We start from the raw sequence: 22,789 nt of genomic DNA, 5'->3' as shown, positions 1-22,789 counted from the left end.
TCTTGGGCCGCCTCGCCTTGGTTAAAGTATATAAAATCATCTCTACCAGAGCTTGGCCTTGGTTATTTGTTCAGTGATGAGTCGCAGATAGGTAACACCACCAGAGGAGAACTAAAAGAGGCCTTCTACCCTCAAAGAACAAGAATAAGGAACAAAAATGACTTGCAGAAACAAAACGTCCAATTTTATTATCGTAACGTTGCCTTCAAAATGGTAAGGCCAGCATATGTCCAGTGGTTTGTCACCCCAATGGAAAGGGTAGTTATTACTGCCCCTTTAGAGCAAATCTCTTGTTCACTGGAGAAATGGTGCCCTCTTCACTAGCAAATCTCACTGTGAGAAGAAACTGTCCTAGCTGTGAGAATGAATTATTTTTTTTTTGTCCCACCCTAACAAAGCTAAGAAAGGATATTATAATCCCAGCACTAAGAACCTCCAAGATCAGACATGTACAATTAGCACTCAAATGTTTATCTGAGCCCCAGATTTGCCGACTGCCCATAAAGTGTATTTGTACACTGAACGGGCACTTACGTTACGTAGCCAATTTTTATGTATTGATAAATGACGTTAGTATACTTTTGTGGACTACATGATTTTGATTGTAATTAATGTTTTTATTGTTGTTAAATTTTTAATTTGTCTGGTCATTGATGGGAATTTATATTTCCGAATAAAGATCTTATCTATCTCCCCTATCTCCGGCCCGCTGACCTGAGAGGCTGAAATGAAGAAGCACAGCCCCCGGAGTGGAACGCCAAGGACCGGTGAGTGTCGGGGAAAGTCACTCAACACCGGGGCGCTCCTGGAGGGCTACGCATAGGCAATTAAGTATATTTAATACCGAACTGAATGAAACTGTGAAACAGATCTGAATTACGTATATATTGAATACCAGACTGAATGAAAACTTGAAACGAAGCTAAATTAAGTATATTGAACACTAAACTGAGTAAAAGTTTATGGGCAAAGCTAATAGATGATGAAAGCGAAAGTGCGCATTTGAAAGAAATCTACAGAAAAGAGCGCAAGTGTGCGAGAGTGCCATAGAAAGTGGGGCATGAACAAGACCACCACAAAGTGTACTTTATGACTGGATGCAGTGCGCCAAGAACAAAGACTGGCAAGAGGTGTGTGACACATTATGGCAAAGCCAAAAGACTAACCAGGAGAAGCCAGGAAAGTGTGAAACTGCACATATAGCCACAAGGATGACAAAGAGAAGATAAGTGATTGTGAATCTGTACAGAGATACAAGTAAAGAAGAACCTGTTTGTGTTGGATAGCCTAGGGTTCCTGGTTGCACGACCTGTGATGGGTGGACCATGTCACCTGACAACTGCGCCTAGACCAGTGAGCCCTAAATTGTGAAACACAAAGACATTGTGAAACAACCCAGGGAAAAAGCACTGAAAGCCAACTGGTAATGCGATCCCAAAGGAGGGTCAGGTTGACCTAGAGTTGTGTTGAACTTTGAAAGACTGAAACACATATCAGTTCCTACGTTGAAGCCTTGGGGAAGGGAACACAGACCTGATGAACTGGAAATGCTGTCTTGAGAACGGAGCCTCAAGACCCTTTTTCTTTTGAACTGTGTTGCCTGGAACTTGGGGGAGGGAACCCTGAGGATTGTGTGGAACGGTATTGCCTGGAACTTGGGGAAGGGAACCTCAAGGATTTGTGGAACTGTTTTGAACTTGGGAACAGTGATCCCAAGATCTTTGTGGAACTTTCTTAAACAAGGGGAAGAGGAGCTGAAAAGGAAGCTAAGAGCTGGAAGAGGTTCAGAACTTTGTGTTGATCACTACTTCTTTTGTTATTAACATCCCTACATTTTGTATAGCTTTAGTTGCGAGGGCAAGGATAGGTTTTGGACACAGACAGAGTTGAACTTTCTGACTCAGACTTTCCTTAGTTTTGTTCAGGTAGGGAATCGTCCAACCTTGGAGGACATGGCTTAACAGCATCAATCAAAACCTGTACAATTTCCACTCGGCCTTGCCATGTGATATAGACCACTGTTTTAGCATATCTTTCCATTACATGTATTAAGAACTAAGTAGGAACCTAGCTCCCATGTGATTCCTATTATGTCTCTCAGGCAGCTAATCATGCCTTCATATGATGTGGACATGCAACTGGTGTACCTGTGCCTTAGAGAGAGGCGAGTGCCATGCTCCCACAGCCTTATGGGTCTTTGTTTGCGTACAAGTCAATCAAATCTTTCAACATGCCACCTCATTAAACATGGCTGCGGTCATTGCCCAGTATGACTGTGGTTTTGCTCTGTCCGTGACTCATATACTTCCACGACTCATCAGAAATAAAATGTTGGCTCTTTTACCTGTACACAACCAGACCGCAGAGTGAATGGGTGCATTGGCACCAGTTAGGCAGTTAGCACAAGAGGAAAAGCAAGCTGCAAAATCACAAGAAAACGCCAGCAACGTACAAAAAGGAACATACGTCTCATGTAAAGGCAACACCCAAAGTTCAGTTTGCAGAGCAAAGAACATCATCCTCCATCTGCATTAAATAGTGCCCCCCATCAATCAGATGAGGTGTTCCAAATAAACTGTGATATAATATACAAATATGCCAGACAATCAAAGGATAAAAAGCACACAAAGAAAACTGAAGTAGGGGTGACTCAATTTACCCCAAGCAGCCTCGAGGAAAACAACCCTAACAGAGATGAGGCAATCAAGAAACAGAGTGGAAGGATGGACCATTCTGGCAGCTTTTGTGTAGACAGAAAGCGAAAGCCAGCAATAAATTCACATGTTGAGGACCCACGGAAGAAAATTACTAGCGGCTGCTACAGTTAGCAAAGGACACCAGACAGTGGTGCCGGCAGTGGCATGTTTCTGAATGAAGCGTAGGTGCATACACCAGCGGGACTGAAACACTGTACTTGTAGCTCTGAAGTCACAGCAATTATTGCCAGCATTTACTTATGTAGGAAGGGAGTCATAATTATAATAATTGGTTATTTATAACACGCTTAATACCTATTAGGTTTCTAAGCGCGGACCCAGGAACCTGTGCTGCTCTGCGTCATCTTGCTCCCAAGACGAGCGCGTTGCCACTGAGCTATACTACCCTAGTGACCGTGCTGCAGCCAGAGGCGTTGCTAGGGGTGGGGGCTAAGGAGGCTATAGTTCCAGGTCTTTTGGTTGTAGCCCCAGGTAGAAGCACAGGGACTACAACCAAAAGGCTAGATAGCCCGGAGTCCTGACAGTTCCGACATTAGCGTAGCCCCAGATCTTTTCCAGACCTAGCAACACCCCTGGCTGCAGCATTTGGATGACACAGACATTGTATCGGTGTGAGGAGGAGGGCATTGTGAAACCTGGAGTGTGTGTGTCAGCTATCCACATGGTCGTAGATTCCCATGTTCTAGCATCTAAACTGGGCCTGCAAACATCACTACCGTGGATTTGTTCAATCCACATAGTGCCAAAGTCAAGCTGAATATGATTTCTTACAGAAAGTGAAATTCCCCAGCCAGAAAGCAGGGGTAATTCTGCTGTAGTTAGCAGAATGAGGTATGTAAAAAGGCATCTTTCAAGCCTATTTCATCAGAACATGTGCAATGGCGACTATATGGAATACCATAACATTCTGCTGTGCTTTTTTCTAATTTATGTGAAATGAATTTTAACACCACCAATGCCCTGCAACGGTAAAATGCCAATCTGTCAACTATGTGTTTCTCTATCAATGTTATCTATAGCGCTTTTCTTGCCTACGGGTAAAAGGCGATGGTTCTGAAAATCTAAACCAGCTAAATTGCACTATGTTTAACCTCCAATCATCAGCAAAAGGGGACCTACTGTGGCAGTAATATATTCCTTAACCTTTATACATATATTTCTCTAAATTACATTACAATGCAGAAATGATATGGGGAAATACTGTCACACAAAAGCAGCTGTATGCATTTCCACCCTTCCGTCCACGGCCTGGGTCAACCACAATGTAATCGGAGAAGCACAGAACTCAACTTCAAAGTAATGAGTATCTTTTGCACAGCTGCCAGATTTCTTTCAAGGACATTTAGGTCAGGTGAGCTGGACTGGACCCAGAAGAACCCACGCATTTAAAGGCTATGCCCACTAATGTGGGAGCAAGGTTAACTGTGCAGCCAGGAGACATTTAATTAATGTGGTTACTAAAATATGAACTGTAGAATAGCTTGACTCCACACGGTTCCTGACCTGAATTGAGCTGTAATTATAACACCAGTGAAGATAAGGGAGGGTCACCAGTCTCACCTCCAACCCTTCTTGGGGAAGGAGGTGTGGGGCGGGGGGTGAAGCAGTGTTTAGAGAGGGCCTATTTGATGTAATTATTTTGGCCACCCCAGTGTCAGGTTATTTTGGTCCATGTTTTCAAAATACCGATTGACACACCTAAAGTCTTGCAGCCTGCAGAAATCATTTACCTCTATTTGCAACAAACAAAGGTGGGAGTTCAATACCACAATCATTGAACCACCTTTGAGCATATTAACAGATTTCTTCAAGCAGCATCGGTGCTGGGAGACATTTTGGGAACATCACCAAGTTAATGTAAGATTTTGTGAGAGATCATTAGCAACTCCTTCACAGGATTTTGCCTCTTCCCCCCCAAAAATGCACTCTAAACAGCTCAGTGCTAAGGAAACTTAGTTCAGCTGGCTTAATAACTACTGTATGCTGCTACTACCCTACCACACACATTAAGCCTCGCTGCACTGAAAATATCCACACCCACTTTGGCATTGTCTACAAACCATATTTATTTATTTATTTATTTATTTGTATTTTGCTGGTAGCTTCCAAACTTCGGGGCGCAGAGACAAGAACACGAAGGACAGAAAAATAGGCGGAACATATAACACAGGACATTAAAATAATAAAAAGAGCAGAAAAGGATTGGATTCTTGGCTTTACTTAAAGAATATGTTGTAATAGTATCCAAACTATTTATAGGGTGCTACACCAATGCGATTGTTCAGATTTAAGATGCATGTTTACAGATTTAGGCCAAATTAAGAAAATACAATTGAACTCTCGGAATATCAGGATAACTTATCCCTGTGTTGATAAACAATCTCTTTTTCAATTTTACAATCTCAATCCAGGTTCCCTTCTCAAACTGATTGGTCAATTCATAGCCACTCGCAAAAGGTTTAAAAGTGTTCCTGTACATCTTTCTTGTCACCTTGGGCTAGTTATACCAGTTGACCGCTTCCCATTCTTGGTTCTGTGAGTCAAATTGTCTTCTTGTCCTTCATTCTGGGAGACCCATTTTCTTAGGTTTTCGGGCCCCACTTGCACCCAAACTTCCACCAAGAGACTTATGCTTTGAAACACAATTCTGTTGTATGTAGCGCCTTATAAATGTTCAATAAATAAATGAGTTTACGTAGAAGCTCTACTTCAGGTTCCTTGCCAACTCCCCGTCTGAGGGTTCATGCTCTCTTCTTCGAAGCTAGGTCCTGCCTTTCCTCCTTGATCAGTTGTAATGGTATTGTGCCTAAAGGGACATCTCCTGCATGCCCCTCCTCCTGCAGTTTCTCCTGATGTGCTTCCTTGCCAGTTTGACACATGCTTGTACTTTCATCCTTCCACGTCTCTACTTCTCCTGCCTCCTGAACAGTCTCCAACTTTGGTTTTAATGTTTCTCTTGAACTTCTATTTATGTCTCCCTCCAACCTCCTCCTATTAATTCAGTATCTTCTCCAGCCTCAGCCTGATCCCTTTTCCAATCTCCTCCACCTCTCTATTAACTCCTTCAAATCCCTCCTGAGGCCGTCCTCCAATCTCCCACAAAGCTCTCACTCCTTCTAGAAGCTCTTTCCAATTTCTCCTCCAACCTCTCTTCTCGCTTTCTGCCTCAGCTCCTTCCTGATGGTCTGCTTGCAGGCATTACCTCCTACCACCCTTACTGTGCTGTTCTCTCATTTCCCTCTTCAAACCCCTATACCCCTATCTCATGACCCATTCTCCCCTCTCACCGATGTCTTAATCAGCTCTAACCTCCCCATTTTCTTCATTCTATCCTACTACTACATCTTGCCATCTCCTCTCATCCCTTCCCCTCTGCCACCCCCCTCTTCCTTGTGCTCGACTTCACCTTAGCCATCCCCTCCTTTGCCAAATAAATCGCCCACCGGCTGTCTACATTACTTGCTCACAAACTCCTTATACCCATTCCACCAGGGGGACCAAGTCATCCCCCAAGGGCCACCCAATGAGGGAATGAGTAGTGCAGTGTGATTGCTGCTCTAACCGGACTGTAGTGGTGTGGTTTGAAAATCTAAAACACTTGTTCACAATACTATGAAATGCAGCAATACTGCCAAAGCCTATTGCAGGCTCATACACTGGTTGTACATTTGAATGGACAAGGCACCTGAAAGTGGGCTCGCAGGTTTTTCCTCTCTGCCAGCTGTAGCGAGCATGTGCCTTTGAATGCACCCCCAACACTGGATATCTGCATCAGTAAGGTCTCCATGCAGTTTTCCATCTGTGGGTCTCTCAAGCGGAGAATGTGGTTCACCAGTGTACTGGAGCTCAGACCTGAATTACTCATCCTGGCATTTATTAGAAGGGACAGGTGGATAGTCAGTAATGATCTAGTGAAGTTCTCTGTCTTAGTCATGGGGAATGGTGGATGGTGTGCAGGGATCCCTTGTGACCTCCTCCTGGCTCGGCATTACAATGTGGGTATGGCACCCAGGCTCCACAACACCCTATCTCCCAAACCCACCGGGAACTCTTGAGATATTTCCACCCCCTTCTTTGGAGCCCTTCCACAGGGGTTTGTTCAGAGACAGGTCCGACGAAGGGGAGCAGAAGCAATTTTCAAAGTCTCTGAACCACTCCAATTCCCTGAAGGTTCTACGGCCCAGTAAGCTTCCAGAAAGTCCAGATATTCCTGTAGTCTGCAATTGTGGCATTCTCGTTTTATGCTCCTGGCCCTTTTTTTTGTATCTGTCATAGCCACCCCTCCAATTCATCGGCGGTTGGGTCCACAAGATTAACTCTTCAGGTACAGCTAAAGAAAACGATAACTCTTCTAAATTGTTGATGGATTACTTGGAAATTTAGCCTAACTTGGGGGGAGGGGGGGATTCTCTTGAGCCGCATGTACACATTTTACACGTCGAAGGAGCTCTTGGCTAGCCTGTTTCTCAAAGGCTAAATCCAACCTCACAGTGATCAGTTTACTCCATGAATCAAGAAAAGCTCTCATGGGTTGCCCTTTCATCATAATTGCATGTCGTTAGAGATATACAAAAATAATCAACTTGTCCCTTGTCATAAATTAGACAACTATGGCATGCAGTGACGGGCTGCAGGGGGATTCAGGAAGATTCACAGGGGGGGGGGGCTCCCCCTTGGGGAGAAGGGATACATTCCCTTGATTCATCACAACAGTCAAACAAGTTATGCAGTCTGATATGATAGGTTATTTATAACACGGTTAATGCCCAGAGGTTTCTAAGCGTGGACGTGGGGATCGAACCTGTGTTGCTCCGGGTCGTCTTGCTTCCAAGGCGAGCACGTTGCCCCTGAGCTATCCTCCCGAGACACTTAGCAATGGAAGTCTGCCACCAAAATGCAATGCTTACAGTAGCTTTAGCCATGCACCCGAGTCATTCATACACACTTGGTAGCCATGATGCTCTCAACCACAATTATACAACAGTTCCAAAAAAGAACTTCAACTGAAAATTAAAACAAAATAAAAAACAATGTTCCTACTACTTCATTGTTCTGCAGACAACATATTTAATAAAACTTGGTATGTTGTTATGAATTCAAAGAACTGCCAAACTCAATTACTGTTACCATCGGCAGTCCCCGTGCTTCAGCAATTTATTTTGAGTCCTGCAGACTCTAAAGTTATTCCGCGGTTCTGTGATTTTACCAAAAACATGTTTTTATTGGGTGGGGGGCTCACCCAGCCAAGCCCCCCCGTTTCCCTATGTTTTTAAGCCCTTCCCCACCCCAAAACCCTGTCCACCTGTTTTAAACCCTCCCCCCCCCCCCCCCCCAAGTATAATTTTTGTTGTTGAAATAAATTGTAATTTTTTTGGTGAAGTTGCTTCGGTAAAAAATGATTTGAATAAAATGTTTTGGGTAAAATCGCTGGATACCTTATTCCCCCTGTTGGAATCCATTAGGGATGCATGGGGCAGTATAGTCATTGGAAGTGTTAATAATAATACGTCCACTTACAAGCAAGATGTTTTTATTTCATTTGTGTTTCTAAACCAAAAATAGTGCGAAACAGGTGGTATTCTGGAATACTGCCTGTTTTACCATTACTTATCACGACCACCGTAGTGTCCTTGACAACAAACAACTTGTCCTTGTCGCCAGGCTTTATGAATTTCACAAGTTTGACCCTGTATGAGGTATAACAATGCATGGGTTTTGGAACAGGCAATGTGGCTCTGCATTCAAAAGCTTGGTCTAAGGCATAATGGGAATGAAGCTTACTTTGGAAAATTGGAGAGAGGTTACAAATCCATAAAATCTGGCCCATCGTCTTCCATATAATTTTCTAAGGTCTAGCATGAAAGTGTTAGTCTGGAGAGATGTTTATCACCGTGTCCATAGATCTGTGGAAAATCACCTGCACTTCAACAAAAGACTGAAAACTTTCCTCTTCAGGAAATCCTTTGGACTGGAACCCTGATCACTCTGCATCATGGACTACATTATTTTTTTCTGGACCTAGAATATGAGCCAATCCACTTGCACTTCCTCTACATTATTTGGTTTCCACTTCCTTCTTTTAATCACTCTATTCCTTTCCCCACAACCTCTACCTTGCATTCAAAGTACCAAATCTTGCTTAATTTTTGCCCTGTCCTTAATGCACTTTAGTTCTCAAACCTTATACTCTTCATGCTTTGTAGCATCTATTCGACCTATGTATCATTTCAAGTTCCTATCTTGTATAACGCTCTTAATGCCGCCCCTTCCCTTGGACTTAACAGATCTGAATGGTTTCAAAACCCCTGAAAGATCGAATTTCCATTCCCCTACTTGTGGACGCGATACAAAGTGGCTATCTCCTTATAAAAGGCCACTACATGAAGCATTTTAATCTTATCGTTTTCTAATTTGTCAGATTAAATGTGGTTTTCATGGCTGTACAGTGAATGGGATTAGGCAATAAAAATATATCACGTTTTGAATTGGACATGACTATTGGGGCAAAATATAATGAACCCAATCCTGCAGTCATGATATTAACCATCTTTAACATTTTCAACATCCCATCTCTGCAACTTGAAAAACGACCAATTTACATAGTATTTGTGACAAGTAGGACAGCATTGTTTAGGACAATTTAACACAATGAAAAATAATGCTATATTTACATCACTAGAGGTGTATGCGTGGCATGATTGACTACATACGTGTTTTTACTACATGAATTCTGAAAAGCTTTTTCTTGGTGCTACTAACTACCACGGCTCCTGCTCTTGCTGTACAATGCAGTAATGCTGAAAGGTGAGGATACAAGGAATGTTCTTCTATGAAGGGGTGTTAAAGAACTGGATTTGGAAATGGAAGAACAATGTGAGCCATATGATCAAACTATTTGTGGCACCTAATAAAGAGTAGGGCATCAAATTGGAGTATGTATCAACTGCTTATACACAAGGGAGTATAGCAATTTCGTTAAACAAAAATGCACTTTACATCACACGCAAGTTTACCTCTGTAGATGATCTAAGTTCTGTCGCGTAACCAAACATATCATTCAATGGAACCTAAAAGTAAAACACATTTGTGTTAATTATACAATATTTTCATAAGTAAATAATCAACACTTATGTTCTCGTTCATTAAATACATTTTTATTAGGAACAAAGTTCAATGACATTTACTTAGTTACCCTGAACCTACAGAAAATATTGTGCATTTCAATAAGTTTTTGGTTAATTGACGACATGACCAAGTATTAAACTCCTTAGTTCTACAGACACGGTTATGTAAGCAGCTTGAATTTCAAAATAACTAATAAAAAATATTAAATCAACATGCAATCCTATTCGGTGAGCTATTTTTTTAGGGAAGGTTTACCTCTCAGGTAAAAATAACTTATGTGCAAACAGGCCCTTTCTGTGAAATGTTAATCATTGGCACCAAGTGCAAAAACCATGTTTATAAAGCAGGCAGAGTCGCCTATACGCCTTCTCAGAGCAAATTCAGCAAATGCCATCTACCACTTACGTTACACGCAGCACTTACAATGGATTCTTATGTAATCCACTTTTTCTTTGGTGGTGTAAATAGACAACTAATTCCATAGGAATCGATTGATGTTACGCCAGTATGAAATACCATGCTGACATAAAACCAAATGGTTTTGGGGGGGTGCAGAGAAAAGGGAGGCATACACGGAATTCCCGTGCCATGCCGCTGTATATTTCAAAAACCACAAAAATACACTGGAAGAAATAAAAAGGTGTTGAGACAGGCTAAAACACCTTTAAGTCTGTCATTAGCACCTTTGGTTATGCTCTGGTGACATGAAATAAACAAAATACAAATACAAATGAAACAAGTCACGATGGACTTAATCTATGAAAAACATGTATTTTCGAAATTAACTAAAGATGTAGTAGAATTACACTTGCACATGAATCTTGGAACTCTGCATTCATGTGCTATAAGAACACATTGCCTGAATCTGTACAATGTTCTTTCTGATGGATGTTCCTCCCATAGATTTCTCAGCTTTGATATTCTATCTGCAGTGCCAGCTGTACTCTGAATTTGTTTCCGCTACCCGGGAGCGTATGATATATGATATGGCATTTATAACGCACCTATACACAAGTGTTTCAATGCGCGTTTCAGGCTCTACCTGGCCTCAAAGTGCACCTCATGCTGGGCATGTCAGGGCCAGTACATATCTCGCTGTAGCACCCCATGATCTCAGTCCCACCTTTTTCCCCTAGTGCTCAGCAGCTGAAGGACCAAAGAGAACACAATGAGTCTCATTATGAGGTTGGTGGTGAGGGAAAAATGTGGCTTTTCCTGCATCGCCAAATTACAAGAATTACCACTGGTGGACTTACCTAGTGGCAATTTCGTTGATTTTTGCAGGAAAAGTGGAAGATGTACTGATGATGAAGGTAAATCCTCAATATTTCCTCCAAATATCCCACAGACTTATCATTCAGCAATTTCGCCGGTGGTAATTCTGCAAAATATCCCTGAATGGTGTCCTATGGGAGCTATTCACCAAAAGGGGCAGGTTAGGAAGGTTCCGAGGGATCCCAGGAAGGGACATGCATAAGAAATAACATTACCATTAGGTAAGTAATTTGGTCTTCTAATTGATTCTGTCCTCACCCTGCCTCCGACAGCAGGACGGGAAAACAAGGGAAAGCGGGAAGAGGAAACCACCACGTTCAGCAGAAACCTCTGTAGGGCTGTTTGACAATAGCGAATGTCATGCCCGATAAGGAATCCCGGCAATAATGTTTGGAAAATGTGTGCAGTGAAGGCCACCCAACCGCCTGACATAGCCAGGCCTCTTGTCGAGTGAGGCCTGAGACCATCAGACGCATCCTTCCAAGACAGATCATAGCATTCCAAAGTGCACCTTGAAAGGGTTTGTTTAGTCACACCCCTGGCAGCACAAGCTCCAACAAATGCCACAAAGCTAGTCGTCTTGTCTCAAATCCCTAATCCGAGAGACGTAGTAGCTGAGTGCCCACACTGGGTTAAGTTGATGGAAACATTCTTCCATCTTAGAAGGGTGAAGCAGTAGGAACACACAAAAAGACAAATCCACAGAGAGATCAAACTGTGGCACTACTTTGGGTAGGAAGGACAGCCTCACTCTAAAAACCTACTCCTTAGAACACACCAAGTAGGGTGGTTTAACAGATGAGTATTGAAGCTCACTCACCAGTCTCTCAGAAGTCATGTCCACCAGGAAAATCGCCTTAAGAACAGCAAATTTAAGAAATCTGAATCCAGCGGCTCAAACAAAGCTCCCACAAGTAAAGTCAGAACTAAATTCAAGTCTCACCCAGCAGCAACAAACTGGCCTGAGGGAAACTGGTTGCACAAACCCAGCAAAAACTGCATAACAGTGTGAATCGTGAAAAAAGATCTCCTTAAAGTCCGAAATGGTAGCCAGGTTCCCCTTCACAATGCTAACCTGCAGGCTCATCCGAGCCAAAGAAATCAGGAAATTCAGTATAGGAGAAGTAGGACAGATAATAGTGTCTAGACCCCTATCTTGACACCACGACGAGAATATGTTGGCCAGACTTTGAGAAAAAGGGAGCATGTCCAGGATGTCGTCAATTAACTCCCATTCCGAATATCTCAGCCTCCCACGGGCAAAGCTTGACGATTCAGGCTACAGATGCTCAGATGGAGAGCACACCTCCCCAAACTGGAGAACAGGTCCACCCTCGCCTGAAGGCAACGGGGAGAGCAGATGGATAGGTCGATAAGCTCCAGGTACCAAGTTCTCCGGGCCCAGTTCGGAGTGCTCAGAATCAAGGTGGACCGGAATGGCTGCAATCTCCCGAGAACTAGCTGAATGACAAATCAGCAGGAATGCATAGAGAAGATCGAAGTCCAGTTTGATCGACAGTGCATTCCCCAGGACTTGCTGTCACTGATATTCTCTGGAGCAGGACAGCTTACACTTCCTGTTCACACTGGAAGTCAAGAGATCTACTTGAGGAGTCCCTCAAAAAGAGAAGATCTCCAGAATGTCCTGGAAGAGTTCCCACTCATGGGAGACCAAAGTCTGTCTGTTCAACGCTTTTGGTACGACATTCTCCATTACAGCAAGATGGACCACCCTGGAGACACATTCTCCAGAGCCCTAAACCACAGTCTCATTGTTTCTCTGAACCACCCTGGAGACACATTCTCCAGAGCCCTAAACCACAGTCTCATTGTTTCTCTGAAAAGAGGCAATGACCCCTGTGCTGTACTTGAGGAAGGTGTTGGACAAAGGGGTGGCATGATATGAACACTTCTTTATTAAACAATAAGAAAAAGGCCTTATCCTCCCTATTCCAAAAAATATTCCCTACCTAATTGAGGAAACTCAGGTGCTTGTCGTCAGGATGGTTGTCCAAATCAAAAAGTCCTGTCCTCTGTCTAAAACTACCTAACTCTAGCTCTACCACTATATACACAAAACATTAAAAAAACAAAGAACACCAAGAGAATGACTCCCTTCTCCTGGTAAACGGATATCCACTTTAGTGGATGCGTTTTAAATGTCTTAACTAAGAGTTCATGTTCCACAACAATGTAGAATACCAGGAGAATTACTCCCTTCTCCTAGTCTGCTGGTTAGGCTTCTTGACAATATGATTGGCAACTGTTGCCCTAGTTTCTGAATCAACAAAGTTGTACTCGGAAGCCAGGAGAATTACTCTTCTCCTTGTTTACTTGGCTTTTGGTGACAGTGTTTTTTTAATGTTTTTTTTTAAGCTTTACTTCTCTCCAGGCATCTTCCAGAGTTAATTTAAATGTCCCCCAATATTCTACTTTCCGTTGTTCAACAGCTTTTGGATCAATTTTGTGAGGATTTCTAAGATGAGGTAGATTGTTCACAAGGCTTACTTCTCTTTGCTTACTGTTACCATAACTATTGTGATGAGGGAGATTAGTCCCAAGTCTTTGGTTACCTTTGCCAGAATTACTGAGATGAGGGAGATCACTCCCACAATGCCTTGGAAGGCGTTGCAACAATTACTGAGACAAGGGAGATCACTATTGATGCTTTAGTCAGCTTTACAACAATTACTGAGACGAGGGAGATCCCTCCCAATGCTTCTTTTATCTGTCACACTTAGTTTGCATGTGGGCAAAGTACTGAGACGAGGGAGATTACTTCTGATACTTTCCCAAACTTCTTACTCTTGGGGCAAGTACTGGCATGACGAAGATTACTCCTGATGACTTGCCCAAGCTTCCCACTCTATGGACAAGTGCTGAGACAAGAGAGATTACTCCCGATGATCTGTCCAAAATTCGTACTCGTATCGCAAGTACTGACATGAGGGAGATTACTCCTGAAGATTTTCCTACTCAGGTTACAGTTCATGCACCCCTCCCCCCCCCACCCCCCCCAAGCGCCATACCGAGTCTCTTGTGACTCCCGTTACCTTGTTGTGAGTCGGGGCACATTAATGGTTCTTCCTGGAGTCTTGGCATTCCCTGCAAACGTGTGCTTGGTTTCCTCCTTCAAGCTCAATGGCTTTGCTTTGGTTCTTTCCGTCTCCTGGGGAGCCTTTGTCGGCACTGTTGCTGGACCGCCCAGTGCACCTCCTTGAGGACTTGTCACCGTCTCCCAGTCTCCCGCTTCTTACTAGGTCCGTCCTCTGTCGGCCTACTGAGGACATCTGCGGTCTGCTTTCAACATCCTCCCACTTCTTTTGCTGCCAGCGGTCTACTCTCCCGGTTTGAAATGCCCGGGGTTGCCAGCACTCAGCATTGCTGCTCTTTCTGTTGTCAAGCCCTGTCTTACTTTTAATGCTGAGTTGCTGGGTCCTCCCCAGCGGAACAATCTTTTGGTTCAAGGATGCAATCTTCATGCTTCCTCTGGGCCACCTCTTCCCAGTACCTGTCAGGTAGGTATTCCTCAAGACTCCTTTAGCATTCTTCTTCTTCTCAGTACTTCCCGCATAGGAATCAAGATTATCTGGAATATTGGGGCTGATGATATCAGAGTTAGCATGAAGAAGACAAGGAGCAGGATGATAGTGCCCAATTGTAAGTGTCAGTCCCTACAGGGCATAGAGATTTTATGTTCTCACAGCTGTGATGAATCTGATGATGTCATCACTCCTTTCCCTGGGGCAGTCTCTCCTCATGTGGCCTGGGGACGCAGCCGCTACGTGATCCTGACCCTGGGGCAGCTATATGAGGGAGGATCACATGGAGGTGGTGACCCCAGAGGGATGATACACCATCTTTGAAGGAGGTTACATACCCCCTTCCCTTTCAGGGATGTTCCTGTCCTTCCTGAGGCCAAGATGGCCTACAGTAACACCCTCACTCAACCACTTCCCAGACCTACTTCAGGCATTCCTCAATATGTTCCAAGATGCAATGTACCAGCAACTGAGACAAGGAAGAGGCAGAGAGCAGTAGTGATTACTCCCAATAGTATGTCGGCCACTGATACGAGAAAGAGGGGTAGAGCAGTGAAGAGAACTCAGATTGGAAAACCAACGTTATGGTCTAGTCGTTGGAAATTGTTCGAACAAGCTGGGAAATTAAAATCTGCCACAGCTGACAAAGTAAGGAAGTGCACAACCTGTGTGGTGCGGTGGCCTCTGCGAACGTCGATCCAGATGCTGAAGAGAAGCTGGCCGTAGGAAGCGGGGAGATAGCAAATCCCAATGCGGCGAGAAACCGGGCTAGAGTAAGCTCGCCTCAGGCTGCGAGGCAGCAGAGATCGCACACAGCAAACTTGGTGAAGGCAAAGGCGCAGCGGCTAACCAGACACACGCCGACTCAACTTGAAAAGAAGCACGAGAACACTTCAGAGTACCCGGGTAAGCCCAGGGAAGACAAATGGGTTACTAGGTTACCTATAAGTGTATGCCAAGTTACGAAAGCAAAGTGAGATACGCAAAATGAAGCCTATAGAGACAATAACATTAATGTGAGTTCCACTGCAACCGGGTCATTGAACCCATAAATAAGGAAGTAGAACCCCTTATATTTGAATGGTCTGGTGAAAGGGGCAGAGACCCAAAGCAGAAAAGTGAAAATTGAAAAAGACTTTTGCAAACAAGAGTCGATAAATCAACATTTGGCAAATATCATTGTATGGATGAAGAGAAAGGCAATTTCATGCAAGTCCAGGCAGGAGAGTATAGCAGGCAAAGCTGAGTATTTGAAAGGAATTACAAATCGAATATTTAGAGACTGCACAGAAGTCCTGGCAGGAGAGTACACCAGGACAAACCAAGTCTTTGGAAAGCAAGTATTTAAGAAACTGCATAGAATTCCTGACAGAGGAATACCCCAGGAAAAGCCAAGTGTTTGAGAGCAAGTATTTGAGAGATTGCACAGAAGTCCTGGCAGGGAAGCATATCAGGCAAAGTCAAGAGGCTGAAAGAGACTGTGAATCAAGTTAAAGCCCTGCCAGGAGAATATACCAGGACAAGTCAAGTGCATGTAACAAACCTCAGTAAAGAAGAGAATCTCAAGGAAGTTCCATACCCTTGAGTTTGTAAATTGTAGTAAAGGTAAAGGAGTATACCAGGTAACCTGCGAGTCTGGGACCTGCACTTAAATTGTGATATCGTGAAAGAGAAACTCGGAGGAGGATATATGCACTTAGGATTGTTGAACTGTCTTCAAAGTGGTAAAGAGGATACCTAAGGAAGGAAGCCATTTCTCCAGAACTGTGAACACGCCAAGAGGAGGGAGTTGCCCTCTTGAGTTATAAGGAACTTAATGATTCTTTGTTGGAACTTTTGTTGTGATAAAGAGAAATCTGGGTAAAGGAGCCATTCCCCAGAACACGCCACTCCCCCCTTCGCATTTCCCACAGGTAGTGAATCAACCAAGTGTTCCCTATTCCTAGGCTGCTCTGGTGTTTCTATTTCCTCTGGCTGTTTGCAAGCACCAGACTCCTCCAAGTAAACTAAGGTGTTCACCAGGTTTATCAATTCTTTGTTCTCTTCTGGTTCCTTTGAGAAACCATTTTGGCGGGAGATTCTCTATGTTATCTGTTGTACAAGGTGGGTCTGGAACTTTTTCCTTCACAACCTGCAACACTTGGTTGGATTTATTCCTTTGTTGGATATGAACATTTGTGCACTTTGAGAACCAGAGACATTGTGCCTTTACATCTTAGAATTATTTTAGAGTGCAAGGGCCAGAATGGGATTTCAGACACAGGACATATTTATACTTTGGACATCGTGACAAAGGGCAGATCCATTTGTTTTTGGTCGAGGCAGGAAAACACCTCCTAGATTAGGGATAGTGAGGCATTTGCCAACCCCTTTTTTCATGTAATAAAAGGTTATAACCCAAAACATGAGTCCTATGTGTTCGCCTCTCATTCCTGGCTCCTCACACTGCCATTACGGTTAGGGAGATCTATCCCGAAACAGAAATCCTTATCCCCCAGGAGGGGAGTCTTCCTTTATAAGGTCTTGATTATTCCACGCCCTAAGAGGAATATTTGGCAGAGACCTCACCACCCTATTCTCCCAGGGGACAGTTCCCTCCTGGGGAGAAGTGATGTCATCCCATGATTCATCATATACCCTTTCCCTAAAGACATTACTTTCCCCTTGTAAGAGTGCAGACTGTGTTTCCCAAATTCTGACAAAAGAGTTTCTTTTGGTCGGACTTTGGTTACCATCCTCTATGGATTTTATCTTTAGTTCTATACAAGCAATGTGGGACACCCATTGATTAAACTGGCACAGTATTGCTTATGACCTTGGGCCGGTAAGTTAGGAATTACTGTCGCTGTGATCCATAGCTCCTTCCCGAGATGGTTATAGATATTTGAGTTTGTGGATAGGTTTCTGTGTGCTCATGTATGCAGCAGACCTCTTTTTCTGTTTTCTTTTCCCACCTTATGAGGGATTTCAGGAGTATAGAGCAACCTTTACTCCCGCTATCTAGTTTGCCCCAAACTGTTTTTCCTTGAACAGTAGCATGTACACCATAGTTGTTTTGATTTTCCATATAAAAAGTAACTACATTTGCCCTTTCTCCTTATTTTCTTTCCCTTAGGGAGAGAATTATCAGTGTTATTTTCCCAATGAGTGGACATTACAGTGGAGACCTGGGCATAGAGGATATTCAAATAAAATATTCTAGAACTTTCAGCTTTGACTGCCTTGATCTTTTGAGGGACTTGTATAGATGTTGAGGAAACTCTTAAATGTAATGGGCAATGCCTTGTGGAGTGGCTGAAATTTTTATATGAATAACATGCAAAGCCCTGTGAGGGAGATGGTGCCCAGGAGGATATTGTACTGCTCCCCTCACCTCCCACAGGGAGTGAATCAATCAAGTGTTCCCTATTCCTTGGCTGCACTGGAGTTTCTATTTCCTCTGGCTGTTTGAAAGCACCAGACTCCAAGTAATGTAGGGTGTTCACCAGGTATATCAATTATTTGTTCCCTTCTTGTTCCTTCGAAAAACCATTTTGGCGGAAGGCCAGAGAATGGGGGATTCAATATTGTCTATGTTATCTGTTGGACAAGGTGGGTCTGTAACTTTTCCCTTCACAACCTGGGACATAATTTGTGCACATCAGGGAAAGGAAATGGATAGTTGGGGAATTTCCACTCAGTCTGCCTGAACCTTTATACTTTGTCGTGACAGGGAAGTGGAAGGAACACTCAAGGTTAGGGGGCTATACGTTGTCAAATGGCCAAATTCCCTACATGAATAACAAGCAGGTTCCTCAATGGGCAATAATGGTAGATAGGGTAACATAGGTTTACCCTGGACTTCTCCCTCAAGAAAAAGGCGACCATTACCTTGTGACATTTCTCGTGACTCTACTTCGGCTAGCGTGTGGTTATCTCACAACCCTCCGAGTAACACATGGTATTTTCTGGGCTAGATTGTTCTTCACCCTCTTTATGGTTTAGATGTAACTCTGCTGAGCTCCAGATTTTCAGATTTCCGATATCTCAATAGGGTTTGGCGCTTTTTGGGATCCTGGAGAATTACCTAAGGAGTGTGGCGGTGTAGGAGTAAGAGTCGGACACAAGGGTGGCATGTTGATTTGCAAATACTTTTATTAATAACAAAAGCAGGGGGATGGAGGAAATCCTAACTAACCCTACCTCTAAGAGGGGTTTTCCTGTCTCAATGAAACTAGCTAATGAAACAGTCTGTGTCAGAATGTCCACAGTAAAGTTTGCCGTCCTGTGTCTAAATCCTAACCTATCATTCACAAGATAAACTCAACATAAGGTGAAAAAGAGAAATATGTCTCTTTGACTGCCGATCTGCAGCCCGGCCTTGTGGTTCAAAACAAAAATTCCAAAAAGGTGTATAAAAGCAAGCAAAAGTTCCACAAGACTCAAGGGGTTGATTCCCTTCACCCTCCCCCCCCCCCCCCGAGTCTTTCCACTTTATCCAAGATTGTCTCTTTATCTTTAATGGTCAGGATAAGTCTCCCTCTGGAACAGCCTCCCTGCCCCTCTCCATTTGGAGCCGGATCTCAAGTTCGGAGGCTCCTCAAAACCTTCCTTTTCACTTCCTCCTCCTCTCTCCCCCTTCCCTGCTAGTTTCCTCCTTCTCTACGATTGGATGCCTTTGTACCATACGAGTCTTCCTGGGGCCAGGCCTTCCTTCACCCAGTCTCCCCTTTACACACCCTCCTACCAGCACTTGCCCCTCGGGCGTCCCCTGATTAAACTTACAAGGCTGCTACTCCCCCCACTCATACTATTCCCTGTGCATGGCCTCTTGTGGCACTAGTGCACCTGAAGACCCCTTAGCACTTGCCAAGCCACCTGGACCACCCCCCTCCAGCACTTCTCCCCTTCGCCCTCCTCCTATTCCATCCCTTTTCCTTGACCCTTCCTCCTCCCTCTGCACTTGTAGATACTGCACTTGCACAATCTGAATGTCACAAGGCCTAGTAGGACCGTTATGGTTGTTTTTCTCCTATGCACCCCACCCTTCCTTTGTCTTGTGGCACCTGGATACACTTTCTGCTGTATAGGCGCCGTACAAATGTTCAATAAATAAAAGATATCTTTACTTAGCAGGCATTGCTCCCAGGCCGTGCAACAAAGAAAAATTGACTTGACATCTTTTCCAAGCCGTCCTGAGGGCCCCAGACCCTTGGTGGGCAGAACAGACTCCCAGGTACTGCAACAATAAAGAATAGCCTGGTGTTCTATACCTAGCTGTGCCAAGGTTCCCTGACCCTTTTCTCAATACCCTCTCCTTGGTCCACTCTCCTGCCAAGTAGGGTACTCCACATTCCCCTTCTCAATGTCTTCTCTCTTGGTCTTCACTTCCACCCACAGCCTTGGTTTACTCTCCTGCCAAGGTCTCTGAAATTCACTTGTACATGCAAGCTTTGTATTCTTCTCAATCACTGTTTGGGGGGTAAGTCCCCACCATGGGTTCCAGATCCCCTTCACTTGGTTGCTCTTGTAGTTCTCTCTCTCAGTTCTATCTTCAAACCCCCCGCCCAGCCTTGGTTTACCCTCCTGCCAAAGTCTGCGAGTACCACTTGTATATGCAAAATTAATATTCCTCTATTACTGTTTGTGGTGCGGTTCCCCAGCGTGGGTCCCAGACCCCCTTCAGTACTCTCCAGGTCTCTGCAACCCTGGGACTAGCCACCCCTATATCTGGCAGGCCTTGGCCGTCACCATCTGGTTGTTCGTGGGTATCCCAGGGGCTTTGGCAGCTTCTCTGGCTCACCGGGACCTTACCCTGTCTTCCGCGTGTCTCAATAACACGGCCAAACTCTAAAATCTGCAAAGAGCTGGCAAATCCTACTGCAGTCTCCACCTATACTGTCCCCTCCCAGGCCCTCTGCACATCACTGGCTTCTCACTTCACCACTAAAACTCAGGACATCATGTCCTCTCTCTCCTCCTCCTCCTCCTCCTCTCCCGTTAACTCTCTTAGCACCTCTCCCGCTCTTCCTCCTCCTCCTCCTCCTCCTCCTCCTCCTTTCTCCTCATTCCCTGTGTTTACTCCCGACGATGTTTCTAGACAAGTATGATCTATGAAAGTGTCATCCATGCAGGTGCTCCCCTGCTCCTCCAGAGTCATCAAGGACTACATTAACACCCCCACCCCAGCCTTGGCCGATTTTCTGAAATCACTCTTTTGCCACTGGAACTTTCCCCTCCCCCTTAAGCACTTCCTTTTACACACCCTCCTTAAAAAGCCCTCTGCCGATCCATCCTCTCCGGTAAACTACCGCCCGATTTCTATCACTCCTGGAAAAGCTGGCCATCACCCAGCTTAATCTGCATACTGAATCTGTTGGTTGTCTTCATGACCATCAGTCTGGCTTCAGGGAAGAAAGAAGTATTGAACCTGCTCTCCTGAACACCCGTGAAGACCTGCTCACTAATCTCAACTCTAGCCTTGCTTCTGTCCTTATCCTCTCCGATATTTCTTCTGCTTTCAACATAGTCAATCACACCACGCTGATCAATCGCCTCTCTGACATCCTGGGCATCATGGATCAGGCCCTGGCCTGGTTGACCTCCTTCCTCCTGGACTGACCCTCCCAAGTCCAACTTGGGTCCGTTCTCTCCACCACTTCTCTCTCCACATGTGGTGTTCCTCAGGGCTCTCACCCTGGATTTTCAATGTCTACTTGGCACCTCTGGCCCACCTCCTCTCTACTGTCTCTTCTAACTTTCAGTGTTCTGCAGATGACACCCAGCTCTCCTTCAGGTTCCCTTCAGCCTCCTCTCCTCTCTCGCTCATTCCAGACTGTCTATCCGCGATTGAGGAATGGTGCATCTCCAACGATCTCTGCCTTAAAGCTAGTAAGACAGAGATTCGCTTTCACTCTCCTCCTTGGGCCCTCTCCCTATGCCTTCCTTGGAGGCAAAAAACCTTGGTGTTATCTTCGACTCCACCCTCTCCTTCTCTCCCACATCTCGGACCAATCCAAGAAGTCCCACTACCAGCTACTCATTGTCTCCAGAGCACTAGTTCTCTCTAGGCTGGTCTACTGCAACAGCCTCTTTCTAAATCTACCTGCCTCTACTCTTTGCCCTCTGCAACGAATCCAGTACAGGACTGCAAGACTTGTCCTTGGCCTCAAGCCTAGGGATCGTATCTCTACAGCCCTAAAATCTCTCCACAGGCTCCCGGTGGCTGCAAGGATCAAGTTCAAGACCCTCTGCATTGTCCACAAGGCTTTCTGGGGCCGAGGACCACACTAAACACAACTCTCTCTTTTTATAAACACTTTCCTTCTCAAGCACTTCGCTCATCCACCTCCAACTCTCTGAGGGCCAAATGTTTCTCCAGGCAGAGAGTGGGTGGTAGATCTCCCTCGTCGGCTGTTGCCTCCCCCTGGAACAGCATCCCTGCCTCTCTCAAACATGAGCATGACTACCTCAGGTTATGGAAGCAACTCAAGGCTTTCCCTTTTCACTTCTGCTTTCTCTCTCCCCTGCTGACGTACTTGTCTGCTGTACTAACTTGTTGCCTGGCCGCACTCTGAACATAATGGAAACTAGGCTCCTACTTGACCAGTAGCCCCTGCGCTGCCTCCGGGCTTACCTCACACGTTATAAATGACTTATCATATCCTTTGCAGTTCTCCAGTGGTTTCCTTGCACTCCAGTGGCCTCGGTCACTGATGGGTACGTTTCCTCTTCTCCGGACTGCCTTCTACGTTGCGGGCCTTCTGCGAGTGTCTCTCTCCCTGGGACACTGTCTGCCTCTCTGCTTTGCTATCCTGCGTGTACCTGGGTACTTTCCCCAGCTCCAATGCCGAGCCGACAACGAAGACGGCATCCTTCTCTTCCTTCACTGCCTTTGAATGACAGCTGACCAATAGGATTGTTTCAAATGCTAGATTGCGTGCATTCATTCTTGTCAGTGTTGTTCATTACTCATGGCCCGTTCCTCGTCCCAGTAGTTCTTGCCTGAGATATATTGCAAAAACACATAGGGACATTGGGTAGTGTGGAATTGAAGGGTAGGTGGGAGGGGCATAGGGATACTGCGTTCTCCCGAGATAAACACTACTCTCAATGGGGTCCTCCCTCCAAATTCGATCATCCTGCTGAGTA

At 44.8% G+C, this 22,789-nt stretch overlaps 1 protein-coding gene across 1 annotated transcript in view; it reads right to left on the bottom strand.

The window, feature by feature from the left end:
* The window catches only part of GFM1 (G elongation factor mitochondrial 1), a 572,440-nt gene that overhangs the window by 87,989 nt on the left and 461,662 nt on the right, over positions 1-22,789 (bottom strand). The window contains exon 17 of the mRNA XM_069618451.1: positions 9,731-9,784. Coding sequence (XP_069474552.1) covers positions 9,731-9,784 — 54 coding nt within the window. The remainder of the gene's footprint in view (positions 1-9,730; positions 9,785-22,789) is intronic.

The sequence above is a fragment of the Ambystoma mexicanum genome, chromosome 10, assembly GCF_040938575.1.
Source record: "Ambystoma mexicanum isolate Mex_15411 chromosome 10, UKY_AmexF1_1, whole genome shotgun sequence".
NCBI lineage: Eukaryota > Metazoa > Chordata > Amphibia > Caudata > Ambystomatidae > Ambystoma > Ambystoma mexicanum.
Note: the sequence above shows the minus strand (reverse complement) of the source record. Positions and strands in the feature narration are given on the sequence as shown.